This window comes from Oncorhynchus gorbuscha, linkage group LG23 (genome assembly GCF_021184085.1).
Source record: "Oncorhynchus gorbuscha isolate QuinsamMale2020 ecotype Even-year linkage group LG23, OgorEven_v1.0, whole genome shotgun sequence".
Classification (NCBI taxonomy): Eukaryota; Metazoa; Chordata; class Actinopteri; order Salmoniformes; family Salmonidae; genus Oncorhynchus; species Oncorhynchus gorbuscha.
In genome coordinates, this window is record NC_060195.1 from 67,094,934 (window position 1) to 67,114,671 (window position 19,738).

Genomic DNA, 19,738 nt, shown 5'->3' on the forward strand with positions numbered 1-19,738 from the left:
AACTGATATAGTGTCTGGAAGAACCTAGTAAACTGATATAGGGCCTGGAAGAGCCTAGTAAACTGATATAGTGTCTGGAAGAACCTAGTAAACTGATATAGGGTCTGGAAGAGCCTAGTAAACTGATATAGTGTCTGGAAGAACCTAGTAAACTGATATAGGGTCTGGAAGAACCTAGTAAACTGATATAGGGTCTGGAACAGCCTGGTAAACTGATATAGTGTCTGGAAGAACCTAGTAAACTGATATAGGGTCTGGAAGAACCTAGTAAACTGATATAGGGCCTGGAAGAGCCTAGTAAACTGATATAGTGTCTGGAAGAACCTAGTAAACTGATATAGTGTCTGGAAGAACCTAGTAAACTGATATAGTGTCTGGAAGAGCCTAGTAAACTGATATAGTGTCTGGAAGAACCTAGTAAACTGATATAGTGTCTGGAAGAACCAAGTAAACTCATATAGTGTCTGGAAGAACCAAGTAAACTGATATAGGGTCTGGAAGAACCTAGTAAACTGATATAGGGCCTGGAAGAACCTAGTAAACTGATATAGGGTCTGGAAGAACCTAGTAAACTGATATAGTGTCTGGAAGAACCTAGTAAACTGATATAGGGCCTGGAAGAGCCTAGTAAACTGATATAGTGTCTGGAAGAGCCTAGTAAACTGATATAGTGTCTGGAAGAACCTAGTAAACTGATATAGTGTCTGGAAGAACCAAGTAAACTCATATAGTGTCTGGAAGAACCAAGTAAACTGATATAGGGTCTGGAAGAACCTAGTAAACTGATATAGTGTCTGGAAGAACCTAGTAAACTGATATAGGGCCTGGAAGAACCTAGTAAACTGATATAGTGTCTGGAAGAACCTAGTAAACTGATATAGAGTCTGGAAGAACCTAGTAAACTGATATAGGGTCTGGAAGAACCAAGTAAACTCATATAGTGTCTGGAAGAACCTAGTAAACTGATAGAGGGTCTGGAAGAACCTTGTAAACTGATATAGGGCCTGGAAGAGCCTAGTAAACTGATATAGGGCCTGGAAGAACCTAGTAAACTGATATAGGGCCTGGAAGAGCCTAGTAAACTGATATAGGGCCTGGAAGAGCCTAGTAAACTGATATAGGGTCTGGAAGAGCCTAGTAAACTGATATAGGGTCTGGAAGAACCAAGTAAACTGATATAGGGTCTGGAAGAACCAAGTAAACTGATATAGTGTCTGGAAGAACCAAGTAAACTGATATAGGGTCTGGAAGAACCAAGTAAACTGATATAGGGTCTGGAAGAACCAAGTAAACTGATATAGGGTCTGGAAGAACCTAGTAAACTGATAGAGAGAAAGAATACCTGCTAATCAGAGAGTGAGAAGAAGAGAGATGGAGAAAGAGAGAGTTAGAAGTAGAGCAACAGAGGGAGAAGAAGAGAGAGGGAGAGGACCTCCAGTGTGTTTGAATGCTGAGAGATTGATTTCCGGCTGTAGAGTTGGGCTGGTTGGAACTCGTAAATGTCACTTTCATTTAAAACCCCACAGCGCTGGCAGAAAAGGCAGTTGGACCCCTGATGAAACTAACCTCTGCCTCCCCTCCTGCTGTAGTTTTACAGAAACTCACAGAAACCAGTCGTGTTAATTGTGAACAGTGACATTTTGAGTTAGCAAGCAGACTGGGCTTCATTGAACAGGGATGAGTGTGTGTGTAGAGAGCACATCTATCCTGCTACGCTATCCAGTAAATCCATACTGTCAGACTAATACCCCCCTCACTTACTACTGTGTATCATCTGTTCTGTTTTCCTCTCTCGGACTCGTACTCTTGGTCTTCTGTGTGTGAGAGAGAGAGAGGGAGAGACAGAGATCAAGGAATGCAGAGAGAGAGACTCAACACAGAGATAGTGAGAGAATAAGGACTCTGTCTCTGGGTCTTACGTCATGAGTTAGGCCCGTCACAACACCACACACACGTTTGTAGTCTCTGCAGACCAGTAGACCTGGGAGTGTGTAAATGAGGTCTGTATAGGAGGATGTGAACTGCGGAACAGAGGAGGACAACAGTGCTGTGTGTCTGACTGGGTCGAACTCCACACGACGCCTCTACTGCCACATGAGCTCCCACAGCTTCACTTTCTATTTTGCTCCTCTTAGTTGTGTGTGTGTGTGTGTGTGTGTACTGTGTTCTTCGCTCTTCGCTACTTCCTTGTGTGTGCTTCCCGCGCTGCAGTCAAGCCTCTCCCTGCCTGCACACGTGCATCCCTCCATGTTAATCTCCTTTGATGTTTATGTGGTTGGGGAAGAGAGGAAAGGAACAAACTAACACGCGCCGGAGGTATTTCCTCTTCTCTTAACCTCCCTCCTGCCCTCCGACTGGAGTCTGCCACCTGGGTCAGCGCGGTGGAGAGGTCAGGAGGAAGAGAGGGAAGGAACAAACTAACACGTGCCGGAGGTATTTCCTCTTCTCTTAACCTCCCTCCTGCCCTCCGACTGGAGTCTGCCACCTGGGTCAGCGCGGTGGAGAGGTCAGGAGGAAGAGAGGGAAGGAACAAACTGACACATGCCGGAGGTATTTCCTCTTCTCTTAACCTCCCTCCTGCCCTCCGACTGGAGTCTGCCACCTGGGTCAGCGCGGTGGAGAGGTCAGGAGGAAGAGAGGGAGGGCACACACCTATAAGCTATGGGGCAAGATGAGGAGGAGAGGAAGAGTGTGTTGAAAAGGGGAAATGAGGACAAGCGGATGCATCTCAATACTGAAAAATGGTTTCCATCTCTTATCTCTCCTGTTTCCTCCACAGATCTGAAGAGAGAGGCCAGTATCTGTCACATGCTGAAGCACCCTCACATCGTAGAGCTACTAGAAACCTACAGCTCAGATGGCATGCTCTACATGGTCTTTGAGTTGTAAGTTGGTTGTGTTTCGGCCATTTTGTTTCTTGAATGGTCACCTTTTGACTTTCGATTCTAGAATGGACTAAATTCTAGAATTTCTGTTCTAGATTTAACTTGATATTCTAGAATAGTCCCTCCCTATTGACTTTCTGTACCAACGGTGTAATCCAAATTCAATAAAGTTTTGTTTTATGTGATTTCTACCTCTCTGACATAGTATGGATACAGCTGACCTGTGTTTTGAGACTGTGAAGCGGGCGGATGCTGGTTTTGTCTACAGTGAAGCTGTAGCCAGGTAAAAGCTTGACTCTTTGGTTCCCTTATTTCCTCTCTGCCTTTGTAGTATGGACGGAGCTGACTTGTGTTTTGAAATTGTGACGCGGGCTGATTGAAGCCGTATCCAGTAACACGCACGTCACATTGACATTTTCAACCAAAGGTCTCATTTGACGTCACATTAGGACGATGAGAACCTTGGGGACTTCCTGTAATGAAGTGCTTTTAGAAGGAGCTCTCTAAGAACTAGTGGCGTTGCTAATTCCCACACTCTCCTCCTTCCACTTCATTCTCTCTCCCCCTTTCTCTTCATTCTCTCTCTCTCTCCCCCTTTCTCTTCATTCTCTCTCTCTCTCCCCCTTTCTCTTCATTCTCTCTCTCTCCCCCTTTCTTCATTCTCTCTCTCTCCCTTTCTCTTCATTCTCTCTCTCTCCTCCCCCTTTCTCTTCACATTTTCAACCATTCTCTTCTCTCTTCATTCTCCCCCACTTCTCTTCATTCTCTCTCTCTCTCTCCACTTTCTTCATTCTCTCTCTCTCTCTCCCACTTTCTCTCATTCTCTCTCTCTCTCTCCCACTTTCTTTCTCTTCATTCTCTCTCTCTCTCTCTCCCCCTTTCTCTTCATTCTCTCTCTCTCTCTCTCTCTCTCCCCCTTTCTCTTCATTCTCTCTCTCTCTCCCCTTTCTCTTCATTCTCTCTCTCTCTCTCCCCTTTTCTTCATTCTCTCTCTCTCTCTCCCCCTTTCTTTCATTCTCTCTCTCTCTCTCTCACCCTTTTTCTTCATTCTCTCTCTCTCTCTCCCCTTTTTCTTCATTCTCTCTCTCCCCCTTTCTTCATTCTCTTCCTCTCCCCCTTTGGTCTCATTTGAAGTAAGTCTCTCTCGCTCACCCTTTCTCTTCATTCTCTCTCACCCCACTTTCTTCATTCTCTCTCTCTCTCACCTTTCTTCATTCTCTCTCTCTCCTTCTTCTTTTTTCTTCATTCTCTCTCTCTCTCACCCTTTTCTTCATTCTCTCTCTCTCTCACCCTTTTTCTTCATTCTCTTCTCTCTCTCCCTTTTTCTTCATTCTCTCTCTCTCACCCTTTTTCTTCATTCTCTCTCTCTCTCTCACCCTTTCTCTTCATTCTCTCTCTCTCTCTCCCCTTTTCTTCATTCTCTCTCTCTCTCCCCCTTTTCTTCATTCTCGCTCTCTCTCACCCTTTTTCTTCATTCTCTCTCTCACCCTTTTCTTCATTCTCGCTCTCTCACCCCTTTCTTCATTCTCGCTCTCTCTCACCCTTTTTCTTCATTCTCTCTCTCTCTCACTCCTTTTTCTTCATTCTCTCTCTCTCACCCTTTTCTTCATTCTCTCTCTCCCCTTTTTCTTCATTCTCTCTCTCTCACCCTTTCTTCATTCTCCTCTCTCCCCCTTTTTCTTCATTCTCTCTCTCTCTCCCCTTTTCTTCATTCTCGCTCTCTCCCCTTTTTCTTCATTCTCTCTCTCTCTCCCCTTTTCTTCATTCTCGCTCTCTCTCACCCTTTTTCTTCATTCTCTCTCTCTCTCCCCTTTTCTCTTCATTCTCGCTCTCTCCCCTTTCTCTTCATTCTCGCTCTCTCCCCCTTTTTCTTCATTCTCGCTCTCTCTCCCTCTTTCTTCATTCTCGCTCTCTCACCCTTTCTCTTCATTCTCTCTCTCTTTCTCTTCTCTCTCTCTCTCCCTTTCTCTTCATTCTCTCTCTCTCTCTCCCCCTTTCTCTTCATTCTCTCTCTCTCTCCCCCTTTCTCTTCATTCTCTCTCTCTCTCTCTCTCCCCCTTTTCTTCATTCTCTCTCTCTCTCTCTCCTTTTTCTTCTCTCTCTCTCTCTCCTCCCTTTTTCTTCATTCTCTCTCTCTCTCCCTCTCTCCTTTTTCTTCATTCTCTCTCTCTCTCCCCCCTTTTTCTTCATTCTCTCTCTCTCTCTCTCTCTCCCCCTTTCTCTTCATTCTCTCTCTCTCCCCCCCTTTCTCTTCTCTCTCCCCTTTTTCATTCTCCCTTTCTCCCTTGTATTCAGTGGTAGGACGATGAGAACCTTGGGGACTCTACATGCCTGTAATGAAGTGCTTTTAGAAGGAGCTCTCTAAGAACTAGTGGCGTTGCTAATTCCCACACTCTCCTCCTTCCACTTCATTCTCTCTCCCCCTTTCTCTCTCATTCTCTCTCTCTCTCTCCCTCTTTCTTCCCCCTCTTCATTCTCTCTCTCTCTCCCCCTTTCTTTCATTCTCTCTCTCTCTCCCCTCTTTCTCTTTCTTCATTCTCTCTCTCTCCCACTTTCTTCATTCTCTCTCTCTCCCTTTTCTCTCTCTCCCCCCCTTCTTCATTCTCTCTCTCCCCCTTTCTTTCATTCTCTCTCTCCTCCCCCTTTCTCTTCATTCTCTCTCTCTCTCCCCCTTTCTTCATTCTCTCTCTCTCTCTCTCCACTTTCTTCATTCTCTCTCTCTCCCCCCTTTCTTCTTCTCTCTCTCTCTCCCCCTTTCTCTTCATTCTCTCTCTCTCCCCCCTTTCTCTTCATTCTCTCTCTTCCCCCTTTCTTTCATTCTCCTCTCTCTCTCTCCCCCCTCTTCATTCTCTCTCTCCTCCTCTCTTTCTTTCTCTTCATTCTCTCTCTCTCTCCCCCTTTCTTTCTTCATTCTCTCTCTCCCCCTTTCTCTTCATTCTCTCTCTCTCTCCCCTTTCTTCATTCTCTCTCTCTCCCTTCATTCTCTTTCTTCATTCTCTCTCTCTCTCCTTTATTCTCCCTTTCTTTCATTCTCTCTCTCTCTTCATTCTCTCTCTCCTCTTCATTCTCTCTCTTCTCTCTCCCCTTTCTCTTCATTCTCTCTCTCTCCCCCCCTTTCTCTTCATTCTCTCTCTCTCCCCCCCTTTCTCTTCATTCTCTCTCTCTCTCCCCCTTTCTCTTCTTCTCTCTCTCATTCTCTCTCTCTCTCCCTTTCTTTTCTTCATTCTCTCTCTCTCTCCCCCCCTTTCTCTTCATTCTCTCTCTCTCCCCCCTTTCTCTTCATTCTTTCTTCATTCTCTCTCTCTCCCCTTTCTTTCATTCTCTCTCTCCCTTTTTCTTCCTCCTCTTTCTCTTCATTCTCTCTCTCTCCCCTTTCTCTTCATTCTCTCTCTCTCCCCCCCCTTCTCTTCATTCTCTTCTCTCTCCCCCTTTCTCTTCATTCTCTCTCTCCCTCTCTCTCCCCCCCCTTTCTCTTCATTCTCTCTCTTCTCCTTTCTTCATTCTCTCTCTCTCCCACTTTCTTCATTCTCTCTCTCTCCCCCTTTCTCTTCATTCTCTCTCTCTCCCCTTTCTCTTCATTCTCTCTCTCTCCCCCTTTCTCTTCATTCTCTCTCTCTCTCCCCCTTTCTCTTCATTCTCTCTCTCCCCTTTTCTTCATTCTCTCCTCTCTCTCCCCTTTCTCTTCATTCTCTCTCTCCCCCCCTTTCTCTTCATTCTCTCTCTCTCTCTCTCCCTTTCTCTTCATTCTCTCTCTCTCTCTCTCTCCCTTTCTCATTCTCTCTCTCTCTCTCTCTCCCCCTTTCTCTTCATTCTCTCTCTCTCTCCCCTTTCTTCTTCTCTCTCTCTCTCCCCTTTCTCTTCATTCTCTCTCTCTCTCTCCCCTTTCTCTTCATTCTCTCTCTCTCTCCCCCTCTCATTCTCTCCTCTCTCTCCCTTTTCTCTTCATTCTCTCTCTCTCTCCCCTTTCTCTTCATTCTCTCTCTCTCTCCTCTTCTCCTCTCTCTCTCACCCTTTCTCTTCATTCTCTCTCTCCCCCTTTCTCTTCATTCTCTCTCTCTCTCCCCTTTCTCTTCATTCTCTCTCTCTCCCCTTTCTCTTCATTCTCTTCATTCTCTCTCTCTCTCCCCCTTTCTCTCTTCTCCCCTTTCTCTTCATTCTCTCTCCCCCTTTCTCTTCATTCTCTCTCTCCCCTTTCTCTTCCTTTCTCTCTCTCTTTCTCTTCATTCTCTCTCTCTCCCTTTCTCTTCATTCTCTCTCTCTCCCCCTCTTCATTTCTCTTCTTCTTCTCTCTCTCTCTTCATTCTTTCTCTTCATTCTCTCTCTCTCTCCCCCTTTCTCTCTTCTCTCTCTCTCCCCTTTTTCTCTTCATTCCTTTTTCTTCATTCTCTCTCACCCTTTTTCTTTTTCTTCATTCACTTCTCACCCTTTTCTTCATTCTCTCGCTCACCCTTTTTCTTCATTCTCTCTCTTCACCCTTTTTTTCTTCATTCTCTCTCTTCTCTTTCTCTTCATTCCCTTTTTCTTCATTCTCTCTCTCTCTCCCCTTTTTCTTCATTCCCTTTTCCCCCTTTCTTTCATTCTCTCTCACTTCATTCTCTCCTCTTTTCTCTCATTCTCTCTCTCTCTCTCACCCTTTTTCTTCATTCTCTCTTTTTCTTCTCTCTCTCCCTTTTTCTTCATTCACTCTCACCCTTTTTCTTCATTCTCTCTCTCTTCATTCTCTCTCTCTCCCTTTTTCTTCATTCTCTCTCACCCTTTTTCTTCATTCTCTCTCATTCCCTTTTTCTTCATTCTCTCTCTCTCTTTCTCTTCTTCTCTCTCTCTCCCCTTTTTCTTCATTCTCTCTCTCTCTCTTCATTCTCTCCTCTCTCTCACCCTTTTTCTTCATTCTCTCTTTTTTTCTTTCATTCTCTCTCTCTCTTCACCCTTTTTCTTCATTTTTCTCTCTCTCTCTCACCCTTTTTCTTCATTCTCTCTCTCTTCACCCTTTCTTCATTCTTCTCTCTCTCTCTTCACCCTTTTTTTCTTCATTCTCTCTCTCTCTCACCCTTTTTCTTCTCTCTCATTCCCTTTTTCTTCATTCTCGCTCTCTCTCACCCTTTTTCTTCATTCTCGCTCTCTCTCACCCTTTTTCTTCATTCTCGCTCTCTCTCACCCTTTTTCTTCATTCTCGCTCTCTCTCTCACCCTTTTTCTTCATTCTCGCTCTCTCTCTCTCACCCTTTTTCACCCTTTTTCTTCATTCTCTCTCTCTCTCACCCTTTTTCTTCATTCTCTCTCTCTCACCCTTTTTCTTCATTCTCTCTCTCACCCTTTTTCTTCATTCTCTCTCTCTCCCCCCCCTTTTCTTCATTCTTCATTCTCCCTCTCTCCCCTTTCTCTTCATTCCCCCTTTTCTTCATTCTCTCTCTATCCCTCGTCATTCTCTCTCTCTCCCCCTTCCTCTTCATTCTCTCTCTTCCTCTTCATTCTCTCTCCCCCTTTTGTTCTTCATTCTTGTCTTTTAGTCACTACATGAGACAGATCTTGGAGGCGCTGCGGTATTGCCATGACAACAACGTGATTCACCGTGACGTGAAGGTAAGCTCCCCTACCCCAGATCTCCAGTCCCACTTCCCCCTTATCTAAACAGCACTGTTGTCAATGGCATCTATTGATTTCAAACAGAATGGAGTAACCATTGGTGATCCACCGTCTGTCTCCTCGTATTGAGTGTATATCGACTAACCCAACAATAACTGACCCATCAGCTGAGCCCATTGGGTTATAGGAGTAGTAGGCTAACTAGTAATGAATGTGAGTTAAGCTGGGGCTGGATTAGTGTTTAGTGTCAGGGGAAACCCTGCTGAAACCCTGTTTGACAGGCCAGACAGCACGGCTTCAGTGATTACTATAGGATTACCTCTAACATACAGTAGGCCACAATGCCAGACCAGATGGGGCGAGCCCTGCCCACAAACAGACACATTTGGTGACTCCCAGAGGGGATAAGGGGAGCTTTTGCTTGTGTTAATACCAATGTCAGTAAGTCAGTCTGTTTGTGTGTTTACACAAAGTTACACCTTCCCCCTGTGTTGAGTGTATGTAGTGTACACAAAGTTACACCTTCCCCCTGTGTTGAGTGTATGTACTGTACACAAAGTTACACCTTCCCCCTGTGTTGAGTGTATGTAGTGTACACAAAGTTACACCTTCCCCCGTGTTGAGTGTATGTAGTGTACACAAAGTTACACCTTCCCCCTGTGTTGAGTGTATGTAGTGTACACAAAGTTACACCTTCCCCCTGTGTTGAGTGTATGTAGTGTACACAAAGTTACACCTTCCCCCTGTGTTGAGTGTATGTAGTGTACACAAAGTTACACCTTCCCCCTGTGTTGAGTGTATGTAGTGTACACAGTTACACCTTCCCCTGTGTTGAGTGTATGCAGTGTTGACACAACACAAAGTTACACCTTCCCCCGTGTTGAGTGTATGTAGTGTACACAAAGTTACACCTTCCCCCTGTGTTGAGTGTATGCAGTGTACACAAAGTTACACCTTCCCCCTGTGTTGAGTGTATGCAGTGTACACAAAGTTACACCTTCCCCCTGTGTTGAGTGTATGCAGTGTACACAAAGTTACACCTTCCCCCTGTGTTGAGTGTATGTAGTGTTACACAGTGTATGTAGTGTACACAGTTACACCTTCCCCCTGTGTTGAGTGTATGTAGTGTACACAAAGTTACACCTTCCCCCTGTGTTGAGTGTATGTTACAGTGTTGAGTGTATGTACACAAAGTTACACCTTCCCCTGTGTTGAGTGTATGTAGTGTACACAAAGTTACACCTTCCCCCTGTGTTGAGTGTATGCAGTGTACACAAAGTTACACCTTCCCCCTGTGTTGAGTGTATGTAGTGTACACAGTTACACTTTCCCCCTGTGTTGAGTGTATGTACTGTACACAAAGTTACACCTTCCCCCTGTGTTGAGTGTATGTAGTGTTTAATGAAAGATGTGTTTGTGATTGTTGTTGTGCGTGTATTTGTCTGTTTAAATACTTGTGATTTGGGTTGTAAGAAGTGTGTGTGTGTGTGTGTGTGTGTGTGTGTGTGTGTGTGTGTGTGTGTGTGTGTGTGTGTGTGTGTGTGTGTGTGTGTGTGTGTGTGTGTGTGTGTGTGTGTGTGTGTGTGTGTGTGTGTGTGTGTGTGTGTGTGTGTGATGGTGCGAGTAGTAGACTGCTGTAGTGGTAGTACCTAATACCACCAGTAGAGGGGACTGTGTGATGCTTATCAGCCATTCAGTTTTCACACCAAGGTGTGCCCAGCACGCCACCCAGCTCCATCCCCCGCCTCTCAGCCTCCTGGCCAGGCCCCTCCCCGCTCCGCCCCTTCAGCTTCACATACCTATCCAGACTAATGAACCCCAGCAGAGTGATACTGATATGCATGTTCATGTAGAAGAGGTTGCCCACCACATACATGTGAGCTTAAATCGTATATATTTATTTGCTTTGTACAGTGTTATATCAGATATGATTGTGTCACATACTATTGACAATATTAGTTAACCGACAGACACAGGCATTTATATACCATTCAAAAGTTTGGGGTCCCTTTGAAATGTCCTTAATAATATTTTTTTGTCCATTAAAATAACATAAAATTGATCAGAAATACAGTGTAGACATTGTTAATGTTGTAAATGACTATTGTAGCTGGAAACGGCATACAGAGTCCCATTATCAGCAACTATCACTCAGTGTGCCACTTTATATAATGTTTGCATACCCTACATTACTCTTCTCACATGTAGATGTTAGATATTGCTGCACAGTCGGAACTAGAAGCATTAACATCTGTTAACCATGTGTATGTGACCATTAACATCTGTTAACCATGTGACCATTAACATCTGTTAACCATTAACATCTGTTAACCATGTGTATGTGACCATTAACATCTGCTAACCATGTGTATGTGACCATTAACATCTGTTAACCATGTGTATGTGACCATTAACATCTGTTAACCATGTGTATGTGACCATTAACATCTGTTAACCATGTGTATGTGACCATTAACATCTGTTAACCATGTGTATGTGACCATTAACATCTGTTAACCATGTGTATGTGACCATTAACATCTGTTAACCATGTGTATGTGTATGTGACCATTAACATCTGTTAACCATGTAACCATGTATGTGACCATTAACATCTGTTAACCATGTGTATGTGACCATTAACATCTGTTAACCATGTGTATGTGACCATTAACATCTGTTAACCATGTGTATGTGACCATTAACATCTGTTAACCATGTGTATGTGACCATTAACATCTGTTAACCATGTGTATGTGACCATTAACATCTGTTAACCATGTGTATGTGACCATTAACATCTGTTAACCATGTGTATGTGACCATTAACATCTGTTAACCATGTGTATGTGACCATTAACATCTGTTAACCATGTGTATGTGACCATTAACATCTGTTAACCATGTGTAACCATGTGACCATTAACATCTGTTAACCATGTGTATGTGACCATTAACATCTGTTAACCATCTGATGTGTTAACCATGTGTATGTGACCATGTATGTGACCATTAACATCTGTGTGTACCATTAACATCTGTTAACCCATTAACATCTGTGTGTATGTGACCATTAACATCTGTTAACCATGTGTATGTGACCATTAACATCTGTTAACCATGTTAACCATGTGTATGTGACCATTAACATCTGTTAACCATGTGTATGTGACCATTAACATCTGTTAACCATGTGTATGTGACCATTAACATCTGTTAACCATGTGTGACCATTAACATCTGTTAACCATGTGATGTGACCATTAACATCTGTTAACCATGTGTATGTGACCATTAACATCTGTTAACCATGTGTATGTGACCATTAACATCTGTTAACCATGTGTATGTGACCATTAACATCTGTTAACCATGTGTATGTGACCATTAACATCTGTTAACCATGTGTATGTGACCCATTAACATCTGTTAACCATGTGTATGTGACCATTAACATCTGTTAACCATGTGTTAACATCTGTGTGTATGTGACCATTAACATCTGTTAACCATGTGACCATTAACATCTGTTAACCATGTGTATGTGACCATTAACATCTGTTAACCATGTGTATGTGACCATTAACATCTGTAACCATGTGTAACCATGTGACCATTAACATCTGTTAACATCTGTTAACCATGTGTATGTGACCATTAACATCTGTTAACCATGTGTATGTGACCATTAACATCTGTTAACCATGTGATGTGACCATTAACATCTGTTAACCATGTGTATGTGACCATTAACATCTGTTAACCATGTGTATGTGACCATTAACATCTGTTAACCATGTATGTGACCATTAACATCTGTGATGTGACCATTAACATCTGCTAACCATGTGACCATATCTGTGACCATTAACATCTGTTAACCATGTGTATGTGACCATTAACATCTGTTAACCATGTGTATCTGACCATTAACATCTGTTAACCATGTGTATGTGACCATTAACATCTGTTAACCATGTGTATGTGACCATTAACATCTGTTAACCATGTGTATGTGACCATTAACATCTGTTAACCATGTGTATGTGACCATTAACATCTGCTAACCATGTGACCATTAACATCTGTGTATGTGACCATTAACATCTGTTAACCATGTGTATGTGACCATTAACATCTGTTAACCATGTGTATGTGACCATTAACATCTGTTAACCATGTGTATGTGACCATTAACATCTGTTAACCATGTGTATGTGACCATTAACATCTGTTAACCATGTTAACCATGTGACCATTAACATCTGTTAATCATGTGTATGTGACATTAACATCTGTTAACCATGTATGTGACCATTAACATCTGTTAACCATGTGTATGTATGTGACCATTAACATCTGTTAACCATGTGTATGTGACCATTAACATCTGTTAACCATGTGACCATTAACATCTGTAACCATGTGACCATTAACATCTGTTAACCATGTGACCATTAACATCTGTTAACCATGTGACCATTAACATCTGTTAACCATGTGACCATTAACATCTGTTAACCATGTGACCATTAACATCTGTTAACCATGTGACCATTAACATCTGTTAACCATGTGTATGTGACCATTAACATCTGTTAACCATGTGTATGTGACCATTAACATCTGTTAACCATGTGTATGTGACCAATAAATATTGATTTGATGGCACATTGTGTTAGATAATCCAAGTTTATCATTTTAAAAGTCTAATTGATCATTTAGAAAAAACCTTTTGAAAGGGTTGCACAATTGAGCAAGAGGACAAGTACATTAGTGTCTAGTTTGAGAAAGTTAGAGAAACAGACACCTTACAAGTCCTTAACTGGCAGATTCATTAAATAGTACCTGCAAAACACCAGTCTCAACCTCAGTGAAGAGGCGACTCCGGGATGCTGACCTTCTAGGCAGAGTTCCTCTGTGCAGAGTTCCTCTATCTAGTTGAGACTGGGGTTTTGCGTTGAGACTGGGGTTTTGCGTTGAGACTGGGGTTTTGCGTTGAGACTGGGGTTTTGCGTTGAGACTGGGGTTTTGCGTTGAGACTGGGGTTTTGCGTTGAGACTGGGGTTTTGCGTTGAGACTGGGGTTTTGCGTTGAGACTGGGGTTTTGCGTTGAGACTGGGCCTCTGTACACCTATGTAGATATTCCATTGATCAGAAATACAGTGTAGACATTGTTAATGTAGATATTCCAGCAGATTTTTCCAGTTTCCAAATTTACAACTGCTGTCATCAATTTGATGTTATTTTAATGGACCATTTCTCCATTTCTAAGTGACCCTGAGACTTTTGAACTAGTGTACATCACTTTGATTCAGGACATCTGGTCAGGTCCATTCTTGGAAACTGTCAAGACATTGGCCCTCAGTTTGTTGAGTACATGGTATACATTATAATGTAAATAGAGCTAAAGTCCATGAAGTTAAACAATGAGGTCTGTAAATTCACTGCTTTGCCACTATGGCTGCGCCAGGGTGGAGGGTGGGGCTAATCAGACAGAGGCTGGTCCTGGGCTCATGGGAGGGGTTAATGACGGTGTTGGGGGAGGTGACGGACAGAGAGGTCCGTCTGAACTCTGATACCGAGCTGTTGGAGGTCCCGTCGTTAAGGAAGTGGAGCCGGTTGCCGAGGCTCTGTCCGAGGGCTTTCACGGCGGCCTTGCGCACCGAGCCCGACAGCAGGAAGTACATCACAGGGTCCAGGACGGCGTTGAAGGCGGAGAACAACAACATGACCTCATTGGTCCTGTCCACCAGGCGCAAGTCATAGCAGGATGGGGATTGGTTGAGCTGGGAGAGGACGTAGAATGGGCGGAAGGCGTGGTAGGGCCCGAAGCAGACTGTGAACAGGAAGAGCACGAAGAAGGACTTCCTGGCGGCGCTACCGTAGCGGTGGGCATTGGGGAGGTCAGGTTTATCCCTGGACACCTTGAGGAGGCGCATGGCTATCTTCCCATAGGAGACCACCAGCAGGCAGAACACCCCCCCAGAACATCAGCACCAGAGCCATGTTGAAGTAAGCCTTCCCCTTCGCCCCACGCCGCTGCTTATACTGGAAACACTTCCCAGGTTCCTCGTTTCCCTCCGACATGGCGATCATGGGCACGGCCGCCGCCAGGGACAGCCCCCAGAGCGCCCCGCACACCACCCAGCTCCATCCCCCGCCTCTCAGCCTCCTGGCCAGGCCCCTCCCCGCTCCGCCCCGCCCCTTCAGCTTCACATACCTATCCAGACTAATGAACCCCAGCAGAGTGATACTCATGTACATGTTCATGTAGAAGAGGTTGCCCACCACTTTACAGACCAGGGGGCCGAGGACCCAGCGGTTGCCGTTAGCATGGTAGAGGACTCTGAAGGGAAGGCAGACCAGGAGCACCAGGTCAGCTATGGCCACGTTGATGAGGAACACCCGGACAGAGTTCCTCCTGGAGTGGAGGAATACGAAGACCCACAGGGCCAGGAGATTACCTACCAGACCCAGGAGGATGAAGATGGAGTAGAAGAAGACCAGGGGGAGGCGCAGGGCACCGTCATCTAGATTACATAGGGTCTGGTTTGGAGAGGAGGAGGTAAAGGGGGATAGGTGGCATTGGAGAGGGGGAAGGAAGAGGAGGTGGAAAGGGGGGAGGAGGGAAGAGTGGGCATTGTGTTGAAGCTGGGGTGTCTTTAGGCCCAGCAGATCTTCAGTGCTGTGGGAGATAGAGGGAGGGAGAGGCGGGGGTGGAGAGATGTTTTTTATTGATATGGATGAAAAACAAAGAGAGAGGTCAATGCATTAACAAAAAAAGTGGGCTGTTAACAGGAAGGGACTTCGGCGGTTTTCATTGAAAAAACACTGTAAAAGCATTCAAAGAACTAATCTATTTTTAAATGTCACCACATTTACCACTTCCCTTTCACAATGTTGTATTTCAACTCCCCTGTAGCAGGAAAAGAAGTAACGAAAAAGCAACCACTACTTTAAGTGCAATTATTGTATTGTACCTATGACTTATCTTGGATTCACCACCTAGTAAACAATATGATTCACACACACAGGTTCACTGATGTCTTTATTAAGACAGGATCTCACTCACCATCCAGATTCCCCCCATGTCAGAGACTCTGCAGCTGTAGTTTGACTGTCCACTGTCCAGAATGTGTGTGTCGTTACATATCCTTTAACAGCCCCTGGTCCTACTGTCCCTTGGTTGTCAGGTTCAGTGGGATCGTGTTGGGACTTCTCTGGTTACTCTCCTACACACTTTTCTTTCTTTGTCTCTTTTGCTCAAAAGTATGAGTCTGTTACTCTGAGCTCTCCTCCCTTCTCTCACACTCTCGCTCTCTTTCCTCCTCTCTCTTGCTCTCTCTGGTCCTCTCTCTCTGTGCCTCGAGATGTTCTTCTCTCACGCCTCCCCCAACCACCCCTTGTCAGCTGTTAGCAGCCGTCAGAACCCTCAGACCACAGACCCCATCCTCCCCCTCCAGTGTGAAGTGCAGAGTAGGGCAGGAAACCAGCGCTGTGAGACCACACCCTGACTGTCACGTACTCCAGCGCTGCGCTCTGCTCCTCATCCTCCACCTCTTCTTCTCTCTTATGTTCTCCTTTCTCCTCTCCTCTTCCTTTCTCTGGTGTTCTCTATCTGTCCAGTGTCGTCGTCCTCCTGTCTCCTCTCCTCTTCCTTTCTCTGGTGTTCTCTATCTGTCCAGTGTCGTCGTCCTCCTGTCTCCTCTCCTCTTCCTTTCTCTGGTGTTCTCTCTATCTGTCCAGTGTCGTCGTCCTCCTGTCTCCTCTCCTCTTCCTTTCTCTATCTGTCCAGTGTCGTCCTCCTCCTGTCTCCTCTCCTCTTCCTTTCTCTGGTGTTCTCTATCTGTCCAGAGTCGTCGTCCTCCTGTCTCCTCTCCTCTTCCTTTCTCTGGTGTTCTCTATCTGTCCAGTGTCGTCGTCCTCCTGTCTCCTCTCCTCTTCCTTTCTCTGGTGTTCTCTATCTGTCCAGTGTCGTCCTCCTCCTGTCTCCTCTCCTCTTCCTTTCTCTATCTGTCCAGTGTCGTCCTCCTCCTGTCTCCTCTCCTCTTCCTTTCTCTGGTGTTCTCTATCTGTCCAGAGTCGTCGTCCTCCTGTCTCCTCTCCTCTTCCTTTCTCTGGTGTTCTCTATCTGTCCAGTGTCGTCCTCCTCCTGTCTCCTCTCCTCTTCCTTTCTCTGGTGTTCTCTATCTGTCCAGTGTCGTCCTCCTGTCTCCTCTCCTCTTCCTTTCTCTGGTGTTCTCTATCTGTCCAGAGTCGTCGTCCTCCTGTCTCCTCTCCTCTTCCTTTCTCTGGTGTTCTCTATCTGTCCAGTGTCGTCCTCCTCCTGTCTCCTCTCCTCTTCCTTTCTCTGGTGTTCTCTATCTGTCCAGTGTCGTCGTCCTCCTGTCTCCTCTCCTCTTCCTTTCTCTGGTGTTCTCTATCTGTCCAGTGTCGTCCTCCTCCTGTCTCCTCTCCTCTTCCTTTCTCTGGTGTTCTCTATCTGTCCAGTGTCGTCGTCCTCCTGTCTCCTCTCCTCTTCCTTTCTCTGGTGTTCTCTATCTGTCCAGTGTCGTCGTCCTCCTGTCTCCTCTCCTCTTCCTTTCTCTGGTGTTCTCTATCTGTCCAGTGTCGTCCTCCTGTCTCCTCTCCTCTTCCTTTCTCTGGTGTTCTCTATCTGTCCAGAGTCGTCGTCCTCCTGTCTCATCTCCTCTTCCTTTCTCTGGTGTTCTCTATCTGTCCAGTGTCGTCCTCCTGTCTCCTCTCCTCTTCCTTTCTCTGGTGTTCTCTATCTGTCCAGTGTCGTCCTCCTGTCCTCCTGTCTCCTGTCCAGTCCTCTTCCTTTCTCTATCTGTCCAGTGTCGTCGTCCTCCTGTCTCCTCTCCTCTTCCTTTCTCTGGTGTTCTCTATCTGTCCAGTGTCGTCCTCCTCCTGTCTCCTCTCCTCTTCCTTTCTCTATCTGTCCAGTGTCGTCCTCCTCCTGTCTCCTCTCCTCTTCCTTTCTCTGGTGTTCTCTCTATCTGTCCAGTGTCGTCCTCCTCCTGTCTCCTCTCCTCTTCCTTTCTCTGGTGTTCTCTATCTGTCCAGTGTCGTCGTCCTCCTGTCTCCTCTTCCTTTCTCTATCTGTCCAGTGTCGTCGTCCTCCTGTCTCATCTCCTCTTCCTTTCTCTGGTGTTCTCTATCTGTCCAGTGTCGTCGTCCTCCTGTCTCCTCTCCTCTTCCTTTCTCTGGTGTTCTCTCTATCTGTCCAGTGTCGTCCTCCTCCTGTCTCCTCTCCTCTTCCTTTCTCTGGTGTTCTCTATCTGTCCAGTGTCGTCGTCCTCCTGTCTCCTCTCCTCTTCCTTTCTCTGGTGTTCTCTATCTGTCCAGTGTCGTCCTCCTGTCTCCTCTCCTCTTCCTTTCTCTGGTGTTCTCTATCTGTCCAGTGTCGTCGTCCTCCTGTCTCCTCTCCTCTTCCTTTCTCTATCTGTCCAGTGTCGTCGTCCTCCTGTCTCCTCTCCTCTTCCTTTCTCTGGTGTTCTCTATCTGTCCAGTGTCGTCCTCCTGTCTCCTCTCCTCTTCCTTTCTCTGGTGTTCTCTATCTGTCCAGTGTCGTCCTCCTGTCTCCTCTCCTCTTCCTTTCTCTGGTGTTCTCTATCTGTCCAGTGTCGTCGTCCTCCTGTCTCCTCTCCTCTTCCTTTCTCTATCTGTCCAGTGTCCAGTGTCGTCCTCCTGTCTCCTCTCCTCTTCCTTTCTCTGGTGTTCTCTATCTGTCCAGTGTCGTCCTCCTGTCTCCTCTCCTCTTCCTTTCTCTGGTGTTCTCTATCTGTCCAGTGTCGTCGTCCTCCTGTCTCCTCTCCTCTTCCTTTCTCTGGTGTTCTCTATCTGTCCAGTGTCGTCGTCCTCCTGTCTCCTCTCCTCTTCCTTTCTCTGGTGTTCTCTATCTGTCCAGTGTCGTCGTCCTCCTGTCTCCTCTCCTCTTCCTTTCTCTGGTGTTCTCTATCTGTCCAGTGTCGTCGTCCTCCTGTCTCCTCTCCTCTTCCTTTCTCTGGTGTTCTCTATCTGTCCAGTGTCGTCGTCCTCCTGTCTCCTCTCCTCTTCCTTTCTCTGGTGTTCTCTATCTGTCCAGAGTCGTCGTCCTCCTTTCTCCTCTCCTCTTCCTTTCTCTGGTGTTCTCTATCTGTCCAGTGTCGTCGTCCTCCTGTCTCCTCTCCTCTTCCTTTCTCTGGTGTTCTCTATCTGTCCAGTGTCGTCCTCCTGTCTCCTCTCCTCTTCCTTTCTCTGGTGTTCTCTATCTGTCCAGTGTCGTCGTCCTCCTGTCTCCTCTCCTCTTCCTTTCTCTATCTGTCCAGTGTCGTCGTCCTCCTGTCTCCTCTCCTCTTCCTTTCTCTGGTGTTCTCTATCTGTCCAGTGTCGTCCTCCTGTCTCCTCTCCTCTTCCTTTCTCTGGTGTTCTCTATCTGTCCAGTGTCGTCCTCCTGTCTCCTCTCCTCTTCCTTTCTCTGGTGTTCTCTATCTGTCCAGTGTCGTCCTCCTGTCTCCTCTCCTCCTCTTCCTTTTCTGGTGTTCTCTATCTGTCCAGTGTCGTCCTCCTGTCTCCTCTCCTCTTCCTTTCTCTGGTGTTCTCTATCTGTCCAGTGTCGTCCTCCTCCTGTCTCCTCTCCTCTTCCTTTCTCTGGTGTTCTCTCTATCTGTCCAGTGTCGTCGTCCTCCTGTCTCCTCTCCTCTTCCTTTCTCTGGTGTTCTCTAACTGTCCAGTGTCGTCGTCGTACTTTCTCCTCTTCGATATCAGTTGGAGTGTTTCTGCAGTAAAGCAGGTAGCCCTCAGCCTTTGTCCCGTCTAGGAACCCTTTAGGTCCAGCACTACCAAGGTTTTACTACAATAGGATGGTACAAAATGGAGCACTTTTTTTATGAAGCTTGAACCCAAACCCTCCCTCCTCTCTCTCTCTCTCTCTCTCTCTCTCTCTCTCTCTCTCTCTCTCTCTCTCTCTCTCTCTCTCTCTCTCTCTCTCTCTCTCTCTCTCTCTCTCTCTCTCTCTCTCTCTCTCTCTCTCTCTCTCTCTCTCTCTCTCTCTCTCTCTCTCTCTCTCTCTCTCTCTCTCTCTCTCTCTCTCTCTGTCTCTCTCTCTCTCTGTCTCTCTGTCTCTCTCTGTCTCTGTCTTGTAGCCTCACTGTGTCCTGCTGGCCTCTAAGGAGAACTCAGCTCCTGTCAAGCTGGGGGGGTTTGGAGTGGCCATACAACTAGGAGAATCAGGCCTGGTGGCAGGAGGTACTCTATATTCTCTCTGGGACTGTGTATTTGTCATTC

At 45.8% G+C, this 19,738-nt stretch overlaps 1 protein-coding gene and 1 pseudogene across 21 annotated transcripts in view; one reads left to right on the top strand and one right to left on the bottom strand.

Moving 5' to 3' along the window:
• The window catches only part of LOC124010591 (peripheral plasma membrane protein CASK-like), a 52,302-nt gene that overhangs the window by 11,967 nt on the left and 20,597 nt on the right, over positions 1-19,738 (top strand). For 14 of the 21 annotated variants that reach the window (XM_046323216.1, XM_046323212.1, XM_046323211.1 and 11 more), the window contains exons 3-6: positions 2,780-2,885; positions 3,085-3,168; positions 8,392-8,464; positions 19,597-19,699. In XM_046323216.1, coding sequence (XP_046179172.1) covers positions 2,780-2,885; positions 3,085-3,168; positions 8,392-8,464; positions 19,597-19,699 — 366 coding nt within the window. The remainder of the gene's footprint in view (positions 1-2,779; positions 2,886-3,084; positions 3,169-8,391; positions 8,465-19,596; positions 19,700-19,738) is intronic. The other 7 variants (XM_046323214.1, XM_046323223.1, XM_046323231.1 and 4 more) reach the window with 1 other exon arrangement.
• On the bottom strand, positions 13,865-15,694 carry LOC124011563 (annotated as a pseudogene).